The sequence below is a fragment of the Abrus precatorius genome, unplaced genomic scaffold (genome assembly GCF_003935025.1).
Source record: "Abrus precatorius isolate BTA unplaced genomic scaffold, Abrus_2018 Scaffold8, whole genome shotgun sequence".
In the NCBI taxonomy this organism is placed as follows: domain Eukaryota; kingdom Viridiplantae; phylum Streptophyta; class Magnoliopsida; order Fabales; family Fabaceae; genus Abrus; species Abrus precatorius.
The window spans coordinates 32,096,268-32,114,091 of NW_020874428.1; the positions used below are offsets into that span (position 1 = coordinate 32,096,268).

General features: G+C 33.4%; 5 protein-coding genes across 5 annotated transcripts; 2 read left to right on the top strand and 3 right to left on the bottom strand.

Moving 5' to 3' along the window:
* Positions 1–2,392: 2,392 nt before the first annotated feature.
* On the bottom strand, positions 2,393–6,365 carry LOC113846066. Its single transcript, XM_027473907.1, has one exon. It carries the CDS (start codon positions 5,778–5,780, stop codon positions 5,418–5,420), a length of 363 nt encoding a protein of 120 aa, XP_027329708.1. The 5' UTR covers positions 5,781–6,365; the 3' UTR covers positions 2,393–5,417.
* Positions 2,592–4,962, top strand: LOC113846064 (replication protein A 70 kDa DNA-binding subunit A-like). The gene is made up of 2 exons (XM_027473906.1): positions 2,592–2,857; positions 3,224–4,962. Exons 1-2 carry the CDS (start codon positions 2,592–2,594, stop codon positions 4,821–4,823), a joined length of 1,866 nt encoding a protein of 621 aa, XP_027329707.1. The 3' UTR covers positions 4,824–4,962.
* Positions 6,366–7,461: 1,096 nt separating the features above from the next.
* On the top strand, positions 7,462–7,953 carry LOC113874732 (E3 ubiquitin-protein ligase RHA2B-like). The gene has a single exon (XM_027512946.1). It carries the CDS (start codon positions 7,462–7,464, stop codon positions 7,951–7,953), a length of 492 nt encoding a protein of 163 aa, XP_027368747.1.
* A 1,743-nt stretch (positions 7,954–9,696) lies between these two features.
* LOC113847583 (vacuolar protein sorting-associated protein 2 homolog 1-like) lies at positions 9,697–12,463 on the bottom strand. The gene is made up of 5 exons (XM_027476777.1): positions 12,230–12,463; positions 11,738–11,868; positions 10,681–10,785; positions 10,187–10,447; positions 9,697–10,084 (listed from the first exon to the last, which is right to left on the bottom strand). Exons 1-5 carry the CDS (start codon positions 12,264–12,266, stop codon positions 9,947–9,949), a joined length of 672 nt encoding a protein of 223 aa, XP_027332578.1. The 5' UTR covers positions 12,267–12,463; the 3' UTR covers positions 9,697–9,946.
* A 3,780-nt stretch (positions 12,464–16,243) lies between these two features.
* On the bottom strand, positions 16,244–17,365 carry LOC113874733 (protein BIG GRAIN 1-like A). The gene has a single exon (XM_027512947.1). It carries the CDS (start codon positions 17,363–17,365, stop codon positions 16,244–16,246), a length of 1,122 nt encoding a protein of 373 aa, XP_027368748.1.
* Between the last annotated feature and the right edge of the window lie 459 nt (positions 17,366–17,824).

Sequence of the window (17,824 nt, forward strand, 5' to 3'; positions counted from 1 at the left end):
AACATACATTACATCATTATCTTGTCGTGTGTCCGATAGCATGTTAAGGCTTGCTTAAACCTTCAAATCCTTAACAGTAATTCTTAAAAGTTTCAATCTGTACCAAGTTAAATTGTCATTAGTTTGATGGTTTCAGTAATTTGGAATGATTAATAAATTAATATTTTCTGGATTAGCGATACCTTTAGCTATAACGAGAAATAACAGTCCCAACTCCTATTTTATTCTCTTGGTTGGTGAGATCTTTAATTATAACGAGAAATAACAGTCCAAACTCGTATGCTCCTTCTATTGAACGGTTTCACCAGTATCAATAAATGATCTTCACTTTTGAGTTTTGAGAGCTTCATGCCACTCGATAATGACGGACCCATGAATACATTCATGTCAGTATATGTATGATTTGTATATAAAAATATAGTATACATGAAATAAAAACCCCAACGTGCCTCAACTGTTGTATTGCTCCTATTTATCGTTTAAAGGAAAAAAAAAGTTATTTTATTATAAATAATTATTAAACTTATTAATTGATCATTTATTAATATTTTTAACTCTTATACAAATAGTATAAATAATTCAAATAAATAAAATATATTGATACAAAAAATTATATTTAGTTTTTACATAAACAGAAAAAAAAATAAAAAATCATCTTCTTTGTCTGTACAATAAGAACAGAGATAGAAGATCCCCCAAGCGAGACCAAAATAGTAGGTCCAATCAATACATACGGACCAGCACCCCAATTATTAGGACGTTGTTCTTCATTCGTTTGAACCATTAATATATCAATGGAGTGGATGGGATTGTGATTTTGGATAAAATATTGCGGTTAATCAAAAGTAATAGTCAGTAAGAATTGATTATAACAAGTGATTTTATTAAGAGTATTCTTAAATCATTGCTTAAGAAATTGAAATAAAAAGTAAAAGTATTGATATTTTAATGATAAAAAATAATTTTATTAAATAATAAGAACGTTTTTCTGTATCAAATGTATTATGTGTACAAAAATATATTATATCAGCCATTATAAATCTCTTAAATCAGCTTCTCATAAAGGGTGACAAGGTCTTTATATGAAAGTTATTTATTTATTTATTTTATTCTTCTCCTTGTCTAAATAATTGAATTGTTTTTTTTCCTTTATTTTTACTGTTTTATATGTTTAAGGAGTATATTTTAATTCTGATTTTTTTAGAAAAAAAATTAGAGCATGTTTGTTTGCAATTTTTAAAAGAGTTTTTTCTTTTTAAAAACTAAAAAAAATTAAGTTTTTAAAAATTGCAAACAAACATGATTTTTCTCTTCCCAACAAGGTGCTAGAGAGATCTATGCCTTACGAAATACAGCAGTAATAACTCCGGACCTAGTAAACTTCAACAAGTAAAACCAAATCATTTTGAAGTAGTTTGAGAAGAAAGTATTTGAGAAAAAACAAAGAGAAGGAAGGAAAATTTTTAAATAAATATATTTTAATTTAATATTTTAAAAACAAAATATATAAAATAATAAATTAACATTAAATTAGTGAATTAATCATCTATTTATTATTGTAAAAAGTATCATTTTCGTAATCTAAAAAAAGTTATCCTCCCTTCAAAAATTGCATTTCATTTAGTTTGATGTAAACAAATTTTGCTAATTAATATTCCTGTAGATCTTTTCAAGAAGACATACTTAAATAAACTACATAGATATATAAAGTAATTAAAATTTATTAATTTTAATATATTTAAAAAACATTACAACACATCAATTTTATCCATATGTAATATCATTTAACTTAATCTCAGAATTAATATTTTAAATGTAATTTTTTTTCTCCATCCCTTATTAATTTTAATATACGATTCTTACTAATTTCGTTAAAGATAAATAGAAAAAAAAAACATTCCACAAAAATTGTGAAATAGTAAGACACAGATCATTATTAAATCCAAGAAATCAAAGAAAATTTTGAAAAATAATTGATGATTTAATAATAAATTATTTGTAAAAAATGAATAGAAACATGGAGTTATTTAGATCAAAGGCATAAACACCTTTAAAAACTAACAAACTTGACGATCTATTCAACTTCGACTCTTTTAAAGAGGATAGCCTACTCTATACAGCAATAGAACAAGTTGAATTTTTTAAGTGAAAAAATAAAATAAAATAAAGGAATAAGATATAATAATTCTTGATATATACACATATTTTATCATATATGTAACTATTAATTCTAATCAACAGTTACAATTCCATATTTTATCAATTTAATTTCTAATAGAGTCACATCCAGTTTAGCAATTTTCCAAATCAGAGTTGTAATGATATACCAACTGTTGTACAAGAAATGCCAACAATTTATTTTATTTATTCTCTTTTGTTTTTGTTCATTATTTTCTTTCCTCTCGTAACTCACTATGAGGGTATCGGAATTTGTAGTTAGGCCCGGTCCGGCCCAAAAAGTTGTAGGCCTTATAACGTCGGTTTGTTATGTCGTTACATTTCATTTCGAAAGCCACATCGCAGAGTCTGATTTCTCTCCTTTGCTCCCTCCAAAATCTCTTTCTCTCTCTCTTTTCGTTTCAGAAAGGAATATGTCGGTGAATTTAACGCCGAATGCGATCCCGGCGATAGTGGCCGGCGACATGAACTCGAAGCCGCTGTTGCAGGTTCTTGATATCAAGTTGATTCGAAACAGTATGCAGCAAGAGAGGTACCGCATTTTGCTTTCCGACGCCGTTTCCTCTCAGCAAGCCATGCTCGCGACTCAGCTCAACGACCGAGTCCGAACCGGTCAAGTCAAGAAAGGTTCCGTTGTTCAGCTGATCGACTACATTTGCAGTCCTATTCAGAATCGCAAGTTAGTCTCCTTCTTACGCTTAATTTCATATTCGATTACTGCAATTATGATTATATATAATATGTCATATTATATTTGAAGTTTAATTTCTCCGGAATCGGAATTTTATTCTGGTTGGACTTCAGATACTAATAACATCTACCTGGTTTTGGGAGAAGTAAAAAATTCAACCTCGGTATAGATTGACAAAACCTTATCACTGGTTGTTTAAGTGTTTGTGTGGATGCTGGAGTCAAAAACATGTTACGGAAGGAACCTAGCTTTTCGACATTAGAATTTTCCTATAAAATTAATTTATATGCTTTAACTGCTTGTCACGGTAAGGTTGGCCTTGGTGTGGGGTAAGACCCTGTGCTCTTTGTACAGGATTGTTGTGGTGCTCAATTTGGAAACTATAATACCAGATTGCGAGATCATTGGAAATCCAAAGTCATTTGTGGAATCTGATTTGGCAACTCAAGGAGCATTACCTAATAACAATAAGCAAGACTCATCCGGGAGTAATAATTATCATCAGGCAGCTCAAAGTGGAAGTTGTAATGTGCAGAATTTCCGGCCAACTGTTCAACCTCCGGTTTACAGAAGTCATGGTGCGATTGTGAAAAATGAGGCCCCGCCTTGTATTATTCCAATAGCTGCTTTAAATCCTTATCAAGGTCGGTGGGCCATCAAGGCAAGGGTAACTGCAAAAGGGGATTTGCGCCGTTATAATAATGCCCGGGGAGATGGGAAGGTCTTCTCATTTGATCTTCTTGATTCTGATGGAGGTGAAATACGGGTAACCAGCTTTAATGCAGTTGTGGATCGATTCTATGATGCAATTGAAGTTGGTAGAGTTTACTTGATATCCAAAGGTAGCCTGAAACCTGCGCAGAAGAACTTCAACCATTTGAAGAATGAATGGGAAATACTGTTGGATTTGACTTCAGCTGTTGAACTTTGCCCAGATGAAGATGGTTCTATACCTAAACAGCAGTTTTCCTTTAGGCCTATCAGTGATGTTGAGAAAGTTGACAATAATTCCATACTTGATGTTATTGCCGTTGTGACATCCGTGTATCCATCAGTTCCTATCTTGAGGAAGAATGGAATGGAAACTCAAAGAAGAATTTTGAATCTAAAGGACAATTCGGGGAGGAATGTTGAGCTAATCCTTTGGGGTGAATTTTGTAACAGGGAAGGCCAAAAGTTGCATGAGATGGTCGATGCTGGGTTTTTCCCAATTCTGGCAGTCAAAGCTGGGAAGGTTAATGACTTCACAGGGAAGTCTATAGGGACTATTTCTGCTACACAGCTTTTCATAAACCCAGATTTCTCTGAGGCACGTAGCTTAAGGGACTGGTTTGATCAAGTGGGAAAAGATTCTTCATCTCTGTCCATTTCGAAGGACATTATACCTGGAGGACCTAAGTATGATGTACGAAAAACCGTCTCTCAGATCAAGGATGAAGGTCTGGGGCGGTCAGATAAGCCAGATTGGATAACAGTGAGTGCAACAATATCTTTCATCAAGACTGATACATTTTGTTACACAGCTTGCCCTCTGATGATTGGAGATCGGCAGTGCAACAAGAAGGTGAATAGGTCAGGAAACACAAGATGGCAATGTGATAGATGCAACCAAGAGTTTGAGGAGTGTGATTACCGATATCTTCTTCAAGCTCAAATTCTGGATCATTCTGGAATAACTTGGGTTACTGCTTTCCAGGAATCAGGGGAAGAGATTTTGGGTTACTCAGCAAAGGAGATGTACTTGTTGAAGTATGAGAAGCAGGATGATGAGAAGTTTGGAGGAATAATCAAGAGTAGACTCTTCAACCAATTTATCTTGAGGCTAAAAATTAAAGAGGAATTGTATGGTGATGAGCAGAGGGTGAAGATTACAGTAATTAAGGCAGATAAGGTGAATTATTCTTCGGAGAGTAGATACATGCTTGATTTGGTTTCAAAGTTTTGCAGGCTCTAGGCAGTAACTGTTATTCGGTTTCAGCATCTTCATTTTACTGTTAGTATACAATTTACCATAGAATCGGTCATCAGTACTTGAGTTACCATGTTATCTGTTGCAAAACCTAGATTTAGTTATTAATTCAAGTTCTAACTATTCTGTTTCATATATTGGTGGATGCCTTCATATCTCAAAGTTCTATAATATTTTAATTCGAGCGTTTTGCAGCGGACGCTCATATATCCACAACATCTCTGTTGTTGATTTTTCATCACAATTCTTCTTTCATCCGTTCCATTTAATTTTTTTTTGTCCGCGATTTTCATGCTTCAGATGCCATCCTCAAAGCGTCCTTTAGTAGGATTATTTATTTCAAGAAGTTATCTATCATGCGGGTACTTTTAAATTTGATTCCTATGCAGCAGTAACATGTAAGCAATATGTTTCTATGATATGCCAAAATGGAAATTACATTGTAAGAATTGGAAAGCTTCTGCTCAAGTGGGGCCAAAGAGTCAGATATTACTATTACACATAACACAGAGTTCATTAATGAAGAACATTACAGATACATATAATGATGAGAGAAAATCTAGAAATCCCCGTAGGGCCTCAGCTTCGCTTGACGGGATCGAAATTGGCGACACCAATCACGGCACCAACAATTGCTGCAGCCACAACTCCACCAGCCACGATGCTGAGCAAGAAGTTCTTGAGGGAAGGTGTAACAGCAGCTTCAGCCACATCCGGAACCATCATTGAAGCCGTCAATGCAGCTGCTGTCAACCCTGTCACAACTTTCTCTTTCATGGACGCCCTCACTTGAAACCTTCCATTGGGTTTTGACGCTGCCACAGCTTTTGAAGGCCGCAGAGGCAATGGTGCCTTGAGGAATGCCTCAGAGCTAGGCACCACTCTCTTCTGGCTGGCGTGAGTTAGTGGTACGGCCATTGAAATTGCTGAAGTTGAAGCCATTCCTTTCTCCTGGTTCTGCTTCCCTTGCAAATTGCTAACTCGGGGGAAACTTCTTTGAAGAGTGAGGAAATGGTTATGGTGCGTATGTTTTTTCACTTTTGAGAGAGACGGCAATGGAAACGGTAGGAGAATGAGAGGTGGAAATTTTTGGCATATTTGCTTATGTCTGACGTGGCTGCTTCTCCATTGGAAATCGATGGATAAGGTTATCTTGTTTGTCCAATCCCCATCTATTGCATCAAATTCAAAAGTATAATCTGAATTCCTCTAGAGTTTTTTTGGGCTGAAATTTAAATGTATAATGACTACAAGTATTTGGTCTCAATCTTGGGCTGTATCTGCAGTATCATATTTCGTGCCAATGGGCTCGGTCGCTCCAGCACCTGTACTAGCCAGAAAAATTCGTTATACGAGCCATTATAACTTGATTTAATTAGGAGAATGACCAAAATAGTAGGCATGTTGACATGTTTTAAATTTAATTATAACTTGATTTCCATCGTCCAAAAAACATCAGTAGTTAATTTAACTTATAATTTACTTGGAGCTTTTGATAAACCAAACCTACATTTAACCGTCGAAAGCTCGACCCAAAAAAAAAAAAAAAGGGAAAATGTTGGCTTACAGTTACAGGTAAAATATTCAATATTGGTTGAATTAATTTACCACTTTCTTGCGCCTTCTCATAAAATTCTGCCCGACAAAAATGCTCTGCTCTGCAATGCCCAGGCGAAGGGAAGAGAAATTTAATCCTGTTACTTGTTTATAAATTGAATCCTAACTTTTGGGAAAAGAAAATTCTCACACACGTTTTCTAATAAATAATGATGTAGGATGAAAGGAGGTCCCCCTATGATAAGGTTAGAGCACACCAAAATTATCTAGTTTGATATGTAGAAAAGTAGAAACTGTTATTTTTCCCAAGCATATTATGATATGGAAAATTAAAATACATGCCCACTTCTGTTGTCTTTAATAATTTCACATCTTGAGTGCCCATGATATTAAATTCCCACAAGAAGGGCCACTTTCACAAATCAATGCTTGAAGACAAAAAGAAAAAAACAATAAAGAAAGAAAGAGCAGAAAATTCTCTTCCATATATTTACCAAAACGTCCCTATTTAAAATAGACATAACAAGCAGGAAACCTTGTAGAGCCGCAGCCAGTTCTATGGTGTATAATATACAATTTTGCTTTCTTCATGGACACAACCGGTTCTATATAGTAACTGTAGAGTATTACACTATTACTATTGCCAAACCAGTTGACAATGATAAAAAAATGTGCAAGAGGGACAGCAGACTTATCTAGACTTCTGGTCGTTCTCAGCCGTCTCTGTTCACTATCTCCGAGTCATAATTTTTTCTACATTTCTTGTCTTCTCATTTCTCAAAACAATAGAATAAATTTCATTACACGACATATTTTATGATATTTTGGGGGGTAAAAAAATCATTTTCGCTTCTTCAATGACTACATAACCACCACGGCATTTTGATTAATTACTTTACATTAATTTAATTTGATTAAAAAAAATAAAGTAATGTCTATAACTGTATCATCCAGATTCCAGCCTCTAGCAAATAGATGGGATTTACTTTGATGTCTAGTGGTCGACAACATATTCTCGAACTCGTTCTCTTAATTTTCCCTGCCTATTTGACCTCAAAATCCAGAAATGGGTGATTTTCAAGCCCCCTTCACAGTGTCACCCCCTCCTTTTCCCTCTTCCCCAGATAAGTCCAACATACCCTTTTTATATTATGGCCTAGTACTGGTGGGAATTGCAGTCATAGCATTGGCCCTTTACAATTGTATTGTCATGAAACAAAGTAGGGGGCGCCATATGCAATCACAGACTGCAAGGCCAAATGGGTTGGTCGAGGTTGTCATAGAAAGTAACGTTGAGAACTGCCAAAGGAACTTGCTTTTAAGCTTCAAGTACAAGAAAGAAGCAGGAAAAGAAGGTGGTGGGGAGGATTATGAGTGCCCAGTTTGCTTATCGGGTTTTGAAGAAGGGGAAGAAGTGAGGAAGCTACCGCGTTGCGAACACTACTTCCACGCTCCATGCATAGACATGTGGCTTTACTCTCACTTCGATTGCCCAATTTGTCGAACACCCGTTGGTCCATTCTGCCACCGTGTCCCGCCGGAGAATTCTCGTCACTGATTGCCGGAATCCGGTGACATCTGTGGGACCTTCCCTTGCCTCCGGAATTGGGTTGGGACCGGTTCTTTACGACCTCCTCGACAAGGAACAGAGACCTCAAGCAGCCGACTTTGGATAACTTGTGTGTGATGTTACGTAACAAAAGAGGTTGAGTACTAGTAATTACTTTTATTTTCGTTATAACATAAGATACATGATAAATTTATTCATTTATATGTTAATATAGAGCTTAAAGTATATTTAATAATATAAAAACTTTATTTTGATTCATTGCCATCGTAAATTTATATTTGTCTTAAGTTGAATATGTAATAATGTATCTGTTATTTTAATTTTAATGACTATATTATCATTCACTTTAAATTAATTAAAAGTAAATATATTTTTATTTATCAGATTTTAAAATATAACGCTGACTATTAAACACTTCACAAAAGCATTTCACCTCTTACCTTTTATTTTGGTATCTTATCTATATCTTGAACTAAAATAGATAATAGCTTTTTATGATTTAATTATGTAATTAGTTGTTAAAAATATTAATATTATTTTATTTTAATCTCTACAAAAAATTATTAACTTTGATGTCTAAATAAATATAAAAAAATGATTTTAGTCTTTTAACGAAGGACTAAAATTTTTTTTTATTGAATGTAAAAATTAATTAAATAATTTTTTTATAAAGACTAAGACTGAAAATATAATATATTTAGAGATTAATTATTTAATTAATTTCTATTCTATTTTATTTTATGATATTTCATATTTCATTGGTTGAATATAAGCCGTTCAATTGGTTTAGACATGTGTCCATGTCTAGTTTGTTTTATCTATTATAGGTTTGCGGGCTTTGTCCACTTATTGTGATTGGTATGACATAATTCTTGTCTATAGCTTTTGAGGTGCATTTAAATTTGAAGTTGTCACATTTATCCCTCGAAAAAGCACAAGAGATAATTTGAGATGAAGTAAATCCCGAGGGCAAAGTCCCAAACTAGTGGAAATTTTCAACTTCAATCTTGGTCTAGTCAGAAGAATATTTTTAGACAAGCGAAATTATGTAAAACTGTTAACAGACACGAGTAGCTGCTGCTGCTATTATTATTATTATTATTATTATTTTCGTCTATAAAGAAAAATTTTAAAATTTGGTTTGTAGTGCCTTCTTCAGGACAATAGATGAACAAAAAACACGCAGGTAACTGCTGCAGTGACGACCTTTACAGCATATAGTCCTCAGTCATCCTCATATCACAGGACATACACCACTCCATTTTTTTCTTATTATAATACTGACCCGTTATGAAAATGCATTTTGGTACAGCATTTCTATTAGCACGTACAGATTAACGTTATTTTGCCTATAAACTCATATTTATTTTATTTTAATACTATCAATTGAAACTTTTATATTAGATTCCGGTTACAGAATCTTAAAAAGTATTTTTAAACAGACAGTAGCTTTAGTTTACAATAACTCAATTATTGGTTGAAAATTTATTTAAACTGAATAATGGACTGAAAATATTTTTAACTTTTATTCAGAATGATAATTAGAAAATGTAAAAACAGCGTACAATGATCGGGTGTTGCTGATAAACCATAAATTAAAGAGTAGAAAAATGATGTGTATCAAATGTGTTGCGTAAGTATCGTGGTGTGCAGGACTTGATGTACAAAAATAGAAATCAATGCACATGCATATTATATGTTTCAACAAAGCATCATTGAAGCACCAGTTTAGAGAACCAAAGGAGTCTGAATAATTTGCAAAAGGTCGTGAGAATAAAATTTGGCCCCATAAATGTTAACAAAAAAACGCACGGCTTAGCATATCAACACTGATATAAAAAAAAGGGAATTTAAGGAAAAAAAAAAAAAACCAATGCATTCATAATCATGAATTTGCACAAATTATTAATTATGATACAGCTTGTTACAAATGAGCTCCAGTTTTCCCAGCAAAACTGGAGTCCGTATACCAGAACGAAGATTACATTCTCCTTAAATTGTCTAGCCTTGCTTGTAAATCGCTATCTATGGCGGCATCATCGTTCCCAGTAGTTTCAACTTGAGGGACCTTAGACTTTGCAGCTGGGGCAGCAATAGCTGCAGATGGAGCATTCAAAAGCTGCACATCAAAGCAAAACACGTTAGGCATGTTATAGTGACTAGGTCATTTACTGACTCAGCTGAAAAAAGAAGTGAAACGGGCAACAAGGGATAAATATACCTCTTGGTTTATGTCAATTCCAATCTCATCAAGAACCTGGTTCACTAGTTCTTTTGTTTCTTCTTCTTCCTCATCCCCTTCCAAAGCATCATCTATTGCATCTCCCATCACCTCTGTCACCAATTCCATCTTCTCATTCTGTCTCTCAAATTCTTGCATGATTTTCTGCAAAGACGGCAAGTTCATCTGCCTATTCATCTGTCCCATTGCCTTAGTCACACCTTTCATTGCCTCACCCATTGCATGTGTTGACTTCAAAGTCTAAGCAATTGCAATACAAAAGAAACCAGCTTTCAGCACCCACATTAGGTAAAGCCATAAAGGGATGAGTTTTGATCAAAGTTTTGCAGGAATTAGACAATATAGACCAGACAATCATTTTCCAATGAAAAGGAAATTCCATGAGCTTAAGAACAGAACTACGATCCCATAATGAATATATGCTATTATGCTACTACAAACCAACATATACAATTACATCACCAATCACATACTTGAATTCTGAGGGAGACACCCTGGAGCTGTGACTTGAGCTTATAAAACTTATCAATCTGATGCCTTGTTCTAACAAGATCTTTTGCCATCACTCTAACAGCTCCCTGGAAAATATCACATGAATCAGTAAGACATATGTTACCTGCCTTAAGAGTTGACTTAAATATATTGCACTATTGATGAGTGTAAATATAAATTGCTTAACAAAATCAGGTTTGTCTAAGAAACCTAAGTTCATTGATCAAAGATTTACCAAACTACATTACTAGAATGCAACAACTTGCTTATATCCAAAACTGAGGCTTCATCAGAGCAAGCCATGTTCAATTCAATCACCTTGCAAGAATCACGTGGTTAAGATTTAACATTTTAAAATCATAGTGCTTTACAATACTTACCAAAGAAGAGAGAAGGAGAATGCCGCTGTAGTATAATGAAAAAATTGTTTGCTTAGAAGCTGTTTAAATCGTTGAAAAATAAACAGCACAGTTTTTTAATAATCAATTCACATCAATGTAATTAAAACATTTTTGATTCATTGCTTTCTTCTAAGAGGAACTGGAGGCTGTGAAATTCACTATGTCAACAATTGTAATACACAGATTGCCATTTTGGAAAATAAGTGGATAATTTTGAGCCTACAGAATAACTAGGAAAACGGTTGTTTGATGAAAGAGCAAAAACTACAGAAGTTTAATCCTCATCATTAAAGTAAATAAACATGTGTGCGTGCGCATGTATTGGTTATTGTACCACATGGAGAACAATTTCCCACACCACAAATATTGATGACAACATAGCAAAGTACATGAAAATAGAAAGTATAGGAGCATGGTATTAAGTGAGCAACCAACATCAGTACACCCCCTGTGACTAACGAAAAAACAAATGAACAGCAAACGCAAACTGTACCCCACCACCTTAGGGGGCAGATGAGGGTGTTATATGTCTTATAGATTTGCAATAAGAACAGCTAAGCTCGCAAAGTTGCTCCAACAAAACTAGAAGCAAAAAAGGCAACCAATACTATCAAAGTTCAAAACACGATCACCATACCATCTGGCCTTGTTTGGCACTTTTCTTTATCTCCAAAATCAGTTTCTTCTCTTGTGACTGCAAACCCTGTCTCTCTCGTTCTATTTCTCTAATTGATTTATCCAACATTCTCTTGTTTTCCCGCAGAAGTTCTGAAAATCACAACTTTACCATCTCATACAATGAAATCAACACACAGTGCATCATCTTGTAAATACTAAATTTTACCATAACAACTTAAAGTTGTGCACTCTGAAGATTATGAATATGCATGTGGGAAACTGCACATCATTCCAGGGTACCCAATTCCATCAAATGTATAAGTTAATATACCATATAAACCATATAAGTAGCTCAATAAAACTAGAATTTGTAATCCTAAAAGTGATTATCGAAATTTTTAAAAAAAAATGCAGTGCAGAATTTAATAACTTCAGCAAAACGCATAAAATTCAGAGATTTTTATTTCCTGAAATCAATGTAAAGAAGAATTTGAATAGGACAATAAAGAACCTGCGGGTGTTTTCTTTTTTCCGAAGATGAAACTCATGATGCCCGAATCAACAAAAATTGAATGTTAATTTCGTCGAATCTGATCAATTGAGATTGAGAAGTCTATGCTATGCGTTTGGGATTTGACACCAATGCTTTTCAATTTCTTCAATCCGTCCAGCTTTCTGACGCTGTAATCGTGTTTTTGGTTTTTGGTCAATAACGCTGTAAGCATTAAACCAAGGAATCCCTCTTCTTCTTTTTTTGTCATAGCCAAGGAATCTCATTCATGACCAGGCTTCCTTCAATGGGCCCTCATGAATACAAAATCCACCAAACGTCTGGCCTTTCGTCATAATGGGCTAAACCAAAGTGCATTATATTTTGGGCCCTTGTCTGTTGTTTAAGTACGCATGTTTAGTTTAAAAAAGAGTTTTCAGTTCGACAAACAAATTAATAAAATTTAATTTTTGTAAATAAACTATTAAAAAAGATAAATTTGACAAAAAAAATTTTTTTTAATCTTGCAATGTTGTTCGGAACTATTATGCACAAAGTTTTACTTTTGATTATTTAACACATCTAAATTTAATATACTGAGATTGAAACTCAAGAATACAAATTAAAAAAATAGAACATCTTTTTTATACCAATTGTGAGACATTATGAAATATCTTGTTTTAATATATAATACACACATATATAAAAAATTATTTAATGATAGTATATTTTTTATATGAAAATAAAAATAACATTGAACTGTATAATCGTTGATAGTCAAAATTAAATTTTATTTAAATTTATATCATTGAGTTTGAAAGTTATGTAAGTTTTATATTTAAATTTTGACAATTTATAGAAGAAATTAATTATTGAAATTTTTTTGGTATTCTCACGTAAAAGAAATTTTCACATTAAAAAAATATTATAACCAAAAACTTATCAAGGCAATTTAATTTTCTTTTAGTTTCACTCAACACATATGGAACCATGAGAAAAATAAAATAAAAATAAAAAACAGATATGGAACAATTTGTACTTTTATCTTAATAAATTCATTCTTTCATGTTGTGTAAAAGGATTAAGAAACTGTGACAAAATGTCTAAGATTAAAGTTACATTTAAAATTAATAACTTTAGATAAAATTGTATTTGTTATTTTTTTCTATTTTAAAAATATTACATGTATAACATTATCCACTCTAATAAATTATTACTTAGCTGAAGGAGCAAGGAAGCCGCCACAGCGAAGGTACCTGCTGTACCAACTAATTATTATTTTGTTTTTTATGTCTAAATTCCTTTCACCTTAATTGTTTTTGCACACTTTATCTGATACGATTCTAATAAGGCAATAATCTTCACATGCCAAATCATATAAAATACCAAATTTATTAAAAGTACACCAAAAAAAGTATGCAAGCATATAGTACCAATGAATAATTCTTTTAAATAATTTTTAAAAATGAATATGTAAAATCTCACCGACAATAAAATATACAACGCATTTGGGTAATTATTAGTTAATACAATTGTTTTTGAAAAAGTTTTAAAAATAATTTGTTATATATTTAGAAAAGACACCTGTTTAAGCAAGGTGCTGTAGTATCTGTTTCTATACTTGTATTTTAAAAATTACCCATGCCTATACTAGTAGTAAATTTAATCTTAATATATTTAGGAATGACACCCATAATTAGTTTGATTTTTCAAAGTATAGTCTAATTTTGATGCATTGTTAATATAAAACTTTTTACAATCTCAACTAATTAAAATGTATCATAAATATATTACATCAATTATTCCACAAATAAATTTTTATTAATAACGTGATAATTCATAATTGAATCACATATTAATGTATTTAAATTAAAATTTAAATCTACACCAATAAGCACCTCTGCTAAAAAAACATATGAACAAGCAAACACCCTGTTTCCAGCTTTGCCTGCTAATTGATACATTGAAATAGAAGCAAAATCAAATATTTCACGTTCGTAGTGGCATGCACTGGCCTCCCACCACTAATAAATAACTAACAACAATAAAATATTATTAAAAAATTATATATCTTTTAGATACAATTTTATTATTTCTGGGTATTTAAATTTAATTCTGGAGGTTGATGTTAACAAGATCGTAAAAAGAAAAATTACAATAACATAAGAGTTAGTAATAATACTGAACATACTAATTTGTAGACAAAGCCAAGGCCAAGTTGCTAAAGAGTGTGCTCCCATTGTTTGCAACAAAATGCCAAAGGAATCATATATGTGAGCTGATAGGTGGTCCTTGGCTTAAGCGATAATGTGATGCTGCTTCTGCTTCCACAAGAATTTGCAAGCATTTATAATCTTTGTATAGTACATGAACACTGTGCTTGGTTGGTGAGAAACATCCACTTCTGCTCACTGCCAATAGAACTCGTGTATTTGGTTGGTTGCAGTGTTTTTAACTTGATTATTAATCAACCGCAAGTGGTCTTGTTCTCAAAAAATGATTTCTGGGTAAGTATTTAACTTTCTTAACCAAGCATTCATGATGCAAGTTGATAAGGAATTTGGCAATGATGGCATATAGGACTTAGACTTTAGTATATTAGTTCTCTCGTGTTTTGGCACTTTGGCAGTAAATAAATCATGAGTTTTCTTAGTTCGCTTTTCATTTCTAGTTTTTTAAATGTAGTCCGAAAATACACAATAAAAAATTAATAAATAATTTTTTTTATTAAAAACTATTAAAAAAAATATTTTAATTTTTAATCTTTTACTCCCAAAAAATCATTGGCTGATGGTGCTTTGGTCAACCAAGGTGGCCACTGGTGTCTCGTATTATCATTTGTGGAGGATAGGTTTTATCACTGCCTTTTATTATTCTCCAACGGTGTAAAAAGTAAGTTTGGATCCAAGTGATCATATCCAGTTTAGATAAGAAGAAAAACATTAAAATATTTGTTTAAAAAGTAAAATTAATTCATATTTTATTTTTTGGATAAATTGAGTACGTGTTTGAATTCTAATTTTATTTTGTATTGACAAGTAAAACTACATTCTGTAACCTGTGGCTGGCAATGTAATTTCAGACATACATTAAACAAGAGGGTTTTAAAAAGAAGTACATAAGTTAATTTTAATGCATAGAAAAAATTAATTTAATTTACTTCTTTAAAAAGAGGATTAATAAATTTCATTAACTTTATTTTTACTATGTAAGCATTTAAAATAATATGCTTATGATATCAAAGACATACAACTATAATAAATGCTTATTTTTTAATAAAAAGTTACTATTATTAATCCCTTAATTTTCTTAAGAAGTGTATCCAAACTAAATCTATGCCCGATCATATGATCCAACATATGTTGACTTCTCCGGTTCCTAATCAAGGGCCTACTTGGTCTGCTATGTGCATTACATTTCCTTTCTATGCTATATATGTGTATGTTTGACACATCTGATCAAATTAGCTTCAATTTTGGCTTTACAACCAAGAATATCAGCTCAAAATCACACTGTAATCGCGAATTTCAAACGGACAAAAAGTTGTAAGTTGCAATCATTTATTTAAATCTTCTATGACATTAAAGTGGTGTAGATTTTTACCACGTCTCACCGAGGCCATGTGCTAGGTAGGGGAAAAGTGTAAACTTTTTTAACTTTTCATTTCTCATCGGGTAGGAAAAAAAATGAATCTACTTTTCCTTTTTCTCTTTTTCAGTTTGTCCTAGTTTGCTTTGACAAGTTGTGCTAGTGAACAAGCATAAGGTTCCTACTTCAGTGCTTCCAGCTAGCTATCTTTCTTCTCTAACAAACATAGGTACCCAATTCAACAACCCAAAGATTGTTCTTCATTAACTCCTAGCATGCATAAAGCCTATACCAGCATTTCAATTATGAGGCAAAGATGAAAATTAAGGGTAGCTTACAATAAACTTCCCTGAAAAAGAGAACAATGAATTGTTTTTAATTTGAGTTCCACAAACTATAGAAATAATAATAATTACAATTAATGCCTTTTTTTTAAAGTCAATTACACTACAAACGCAAACCATTAGCAATAGCCTTATTTGTTTCTAAATTGGTAGTTTCATACACGGGAAGCTCTTCTTGGTACCTTGCAGCTCCAATAAGATGATCCAGTTCAAACAAATCCGAGCTTGAACAACTCACATCATCATCATCATCGTCATCATCATCTTCAACATTATCATAAAAACCTCTAAAACCAAATTCACTCTTACCATTATTTCGGTAACCTTTAATAAAACCACGTGCCGCTGCTTCAGCTCCATTTTCACTTCCCATAACAGTGTTCTTCAGCTCCTTTATTGAAGAATTTCTAGTAATCTTTCTTGCTTCACTTTCATAAACATATTTGTGACAAGAAAGTTGTTCAGAATCCTCACCAAGGATTACACTAACGGGGTAAAATGTAACTGATCTTTTGACACCATTGCTGGATTTTCCTTTTGTTTTGCTCATACAAGACCTTGAAAGCGAAGAAGCAGAAGAAGAGAAACATGGGGACTTTGATTTATGCTCAAAACTAACATCTTCAACGGTTCCAACGTAACACATTTTGGCTTTCTTCACGTTCTGAGGGTTGAAAATAGAGCTAAGGAAGCTAGCTATTCTACTCGCTGGTGAAATGGGTTGCTTGACTTTCTGATTCAATTCACCATAGATTTTCAACGCCCTCAACTTGGTTCTTGTAAAACCACCCTCTCGCTGCGGCTTCTGCTTCTCTGAAATTCTACGATCGTGGTTCATGGGTTTCTCCGATGTAGGTCTTGGTCTTTGTTTGTTGTAGGTTGTGTCTGTTTCTGAAGAAGAAAACACTCCCCCAGAGCTACATTCTGAGGAGCTGGAAGTTGAGTTGAGGAATTGAGAACCATGTTTCTCCATCCAATCTTCTAACATCACGGCTCGCCGAAGATTCATCCTCTCTGTGCCACCTTTTTCACTCAAAGTGGTGTGTTTGGAAGTGTGGGTGGTTTGGTGGCAGAGACCCAGTTGGTGATTGTGGTCAAGGTTGGTTTTTGATTCGTCGGTTGAACGGTAAATGGCGTCGAGAAGAGTGGAGGAGAAAGAAGGGGTTCTTCTCCTTTGTGGGTATGAACCTTCTCGCGTGGATCTATCCCTCTCCCGACTATGCATTTTGGTGCATAAAGAGAGAACGTGAACTTACAGGGAGGATGAAAACAGAGGAAACGGTGGAGAAAGTGAGTGTGTGTGATGAACGGAGAAAGAAGAGGAGAATGGAGTTTAGTTTAAGAGTGGTAAAGAGGAAAAAGCTGTTGCAATGTTCGCGCAGAGAGTGTCAAAAGCTTCAATGCACAATAAAAAAGAATGCAAGTTGATGGTGTAAAAAACAGAGAAATATGCGTGTGATTTGAGGTGAGAGGGAGAGTGAGAGAAGAATTTTAATGACAAGTGACAGGGTTGGTTGGGATCGTGTTTGTATGTGTTTGTAGTGGAGCATGTTTAGGTGTCGTGTCGGAAGTAGAAGTCTACATACAGCTTTCGGTGAAGATGGATACTATTTGTATAAATAAACTTGTCCTATTTTTTAGAGAACTATAATGGGAAAATAAAGAAAAAGTAATTAAATAGATG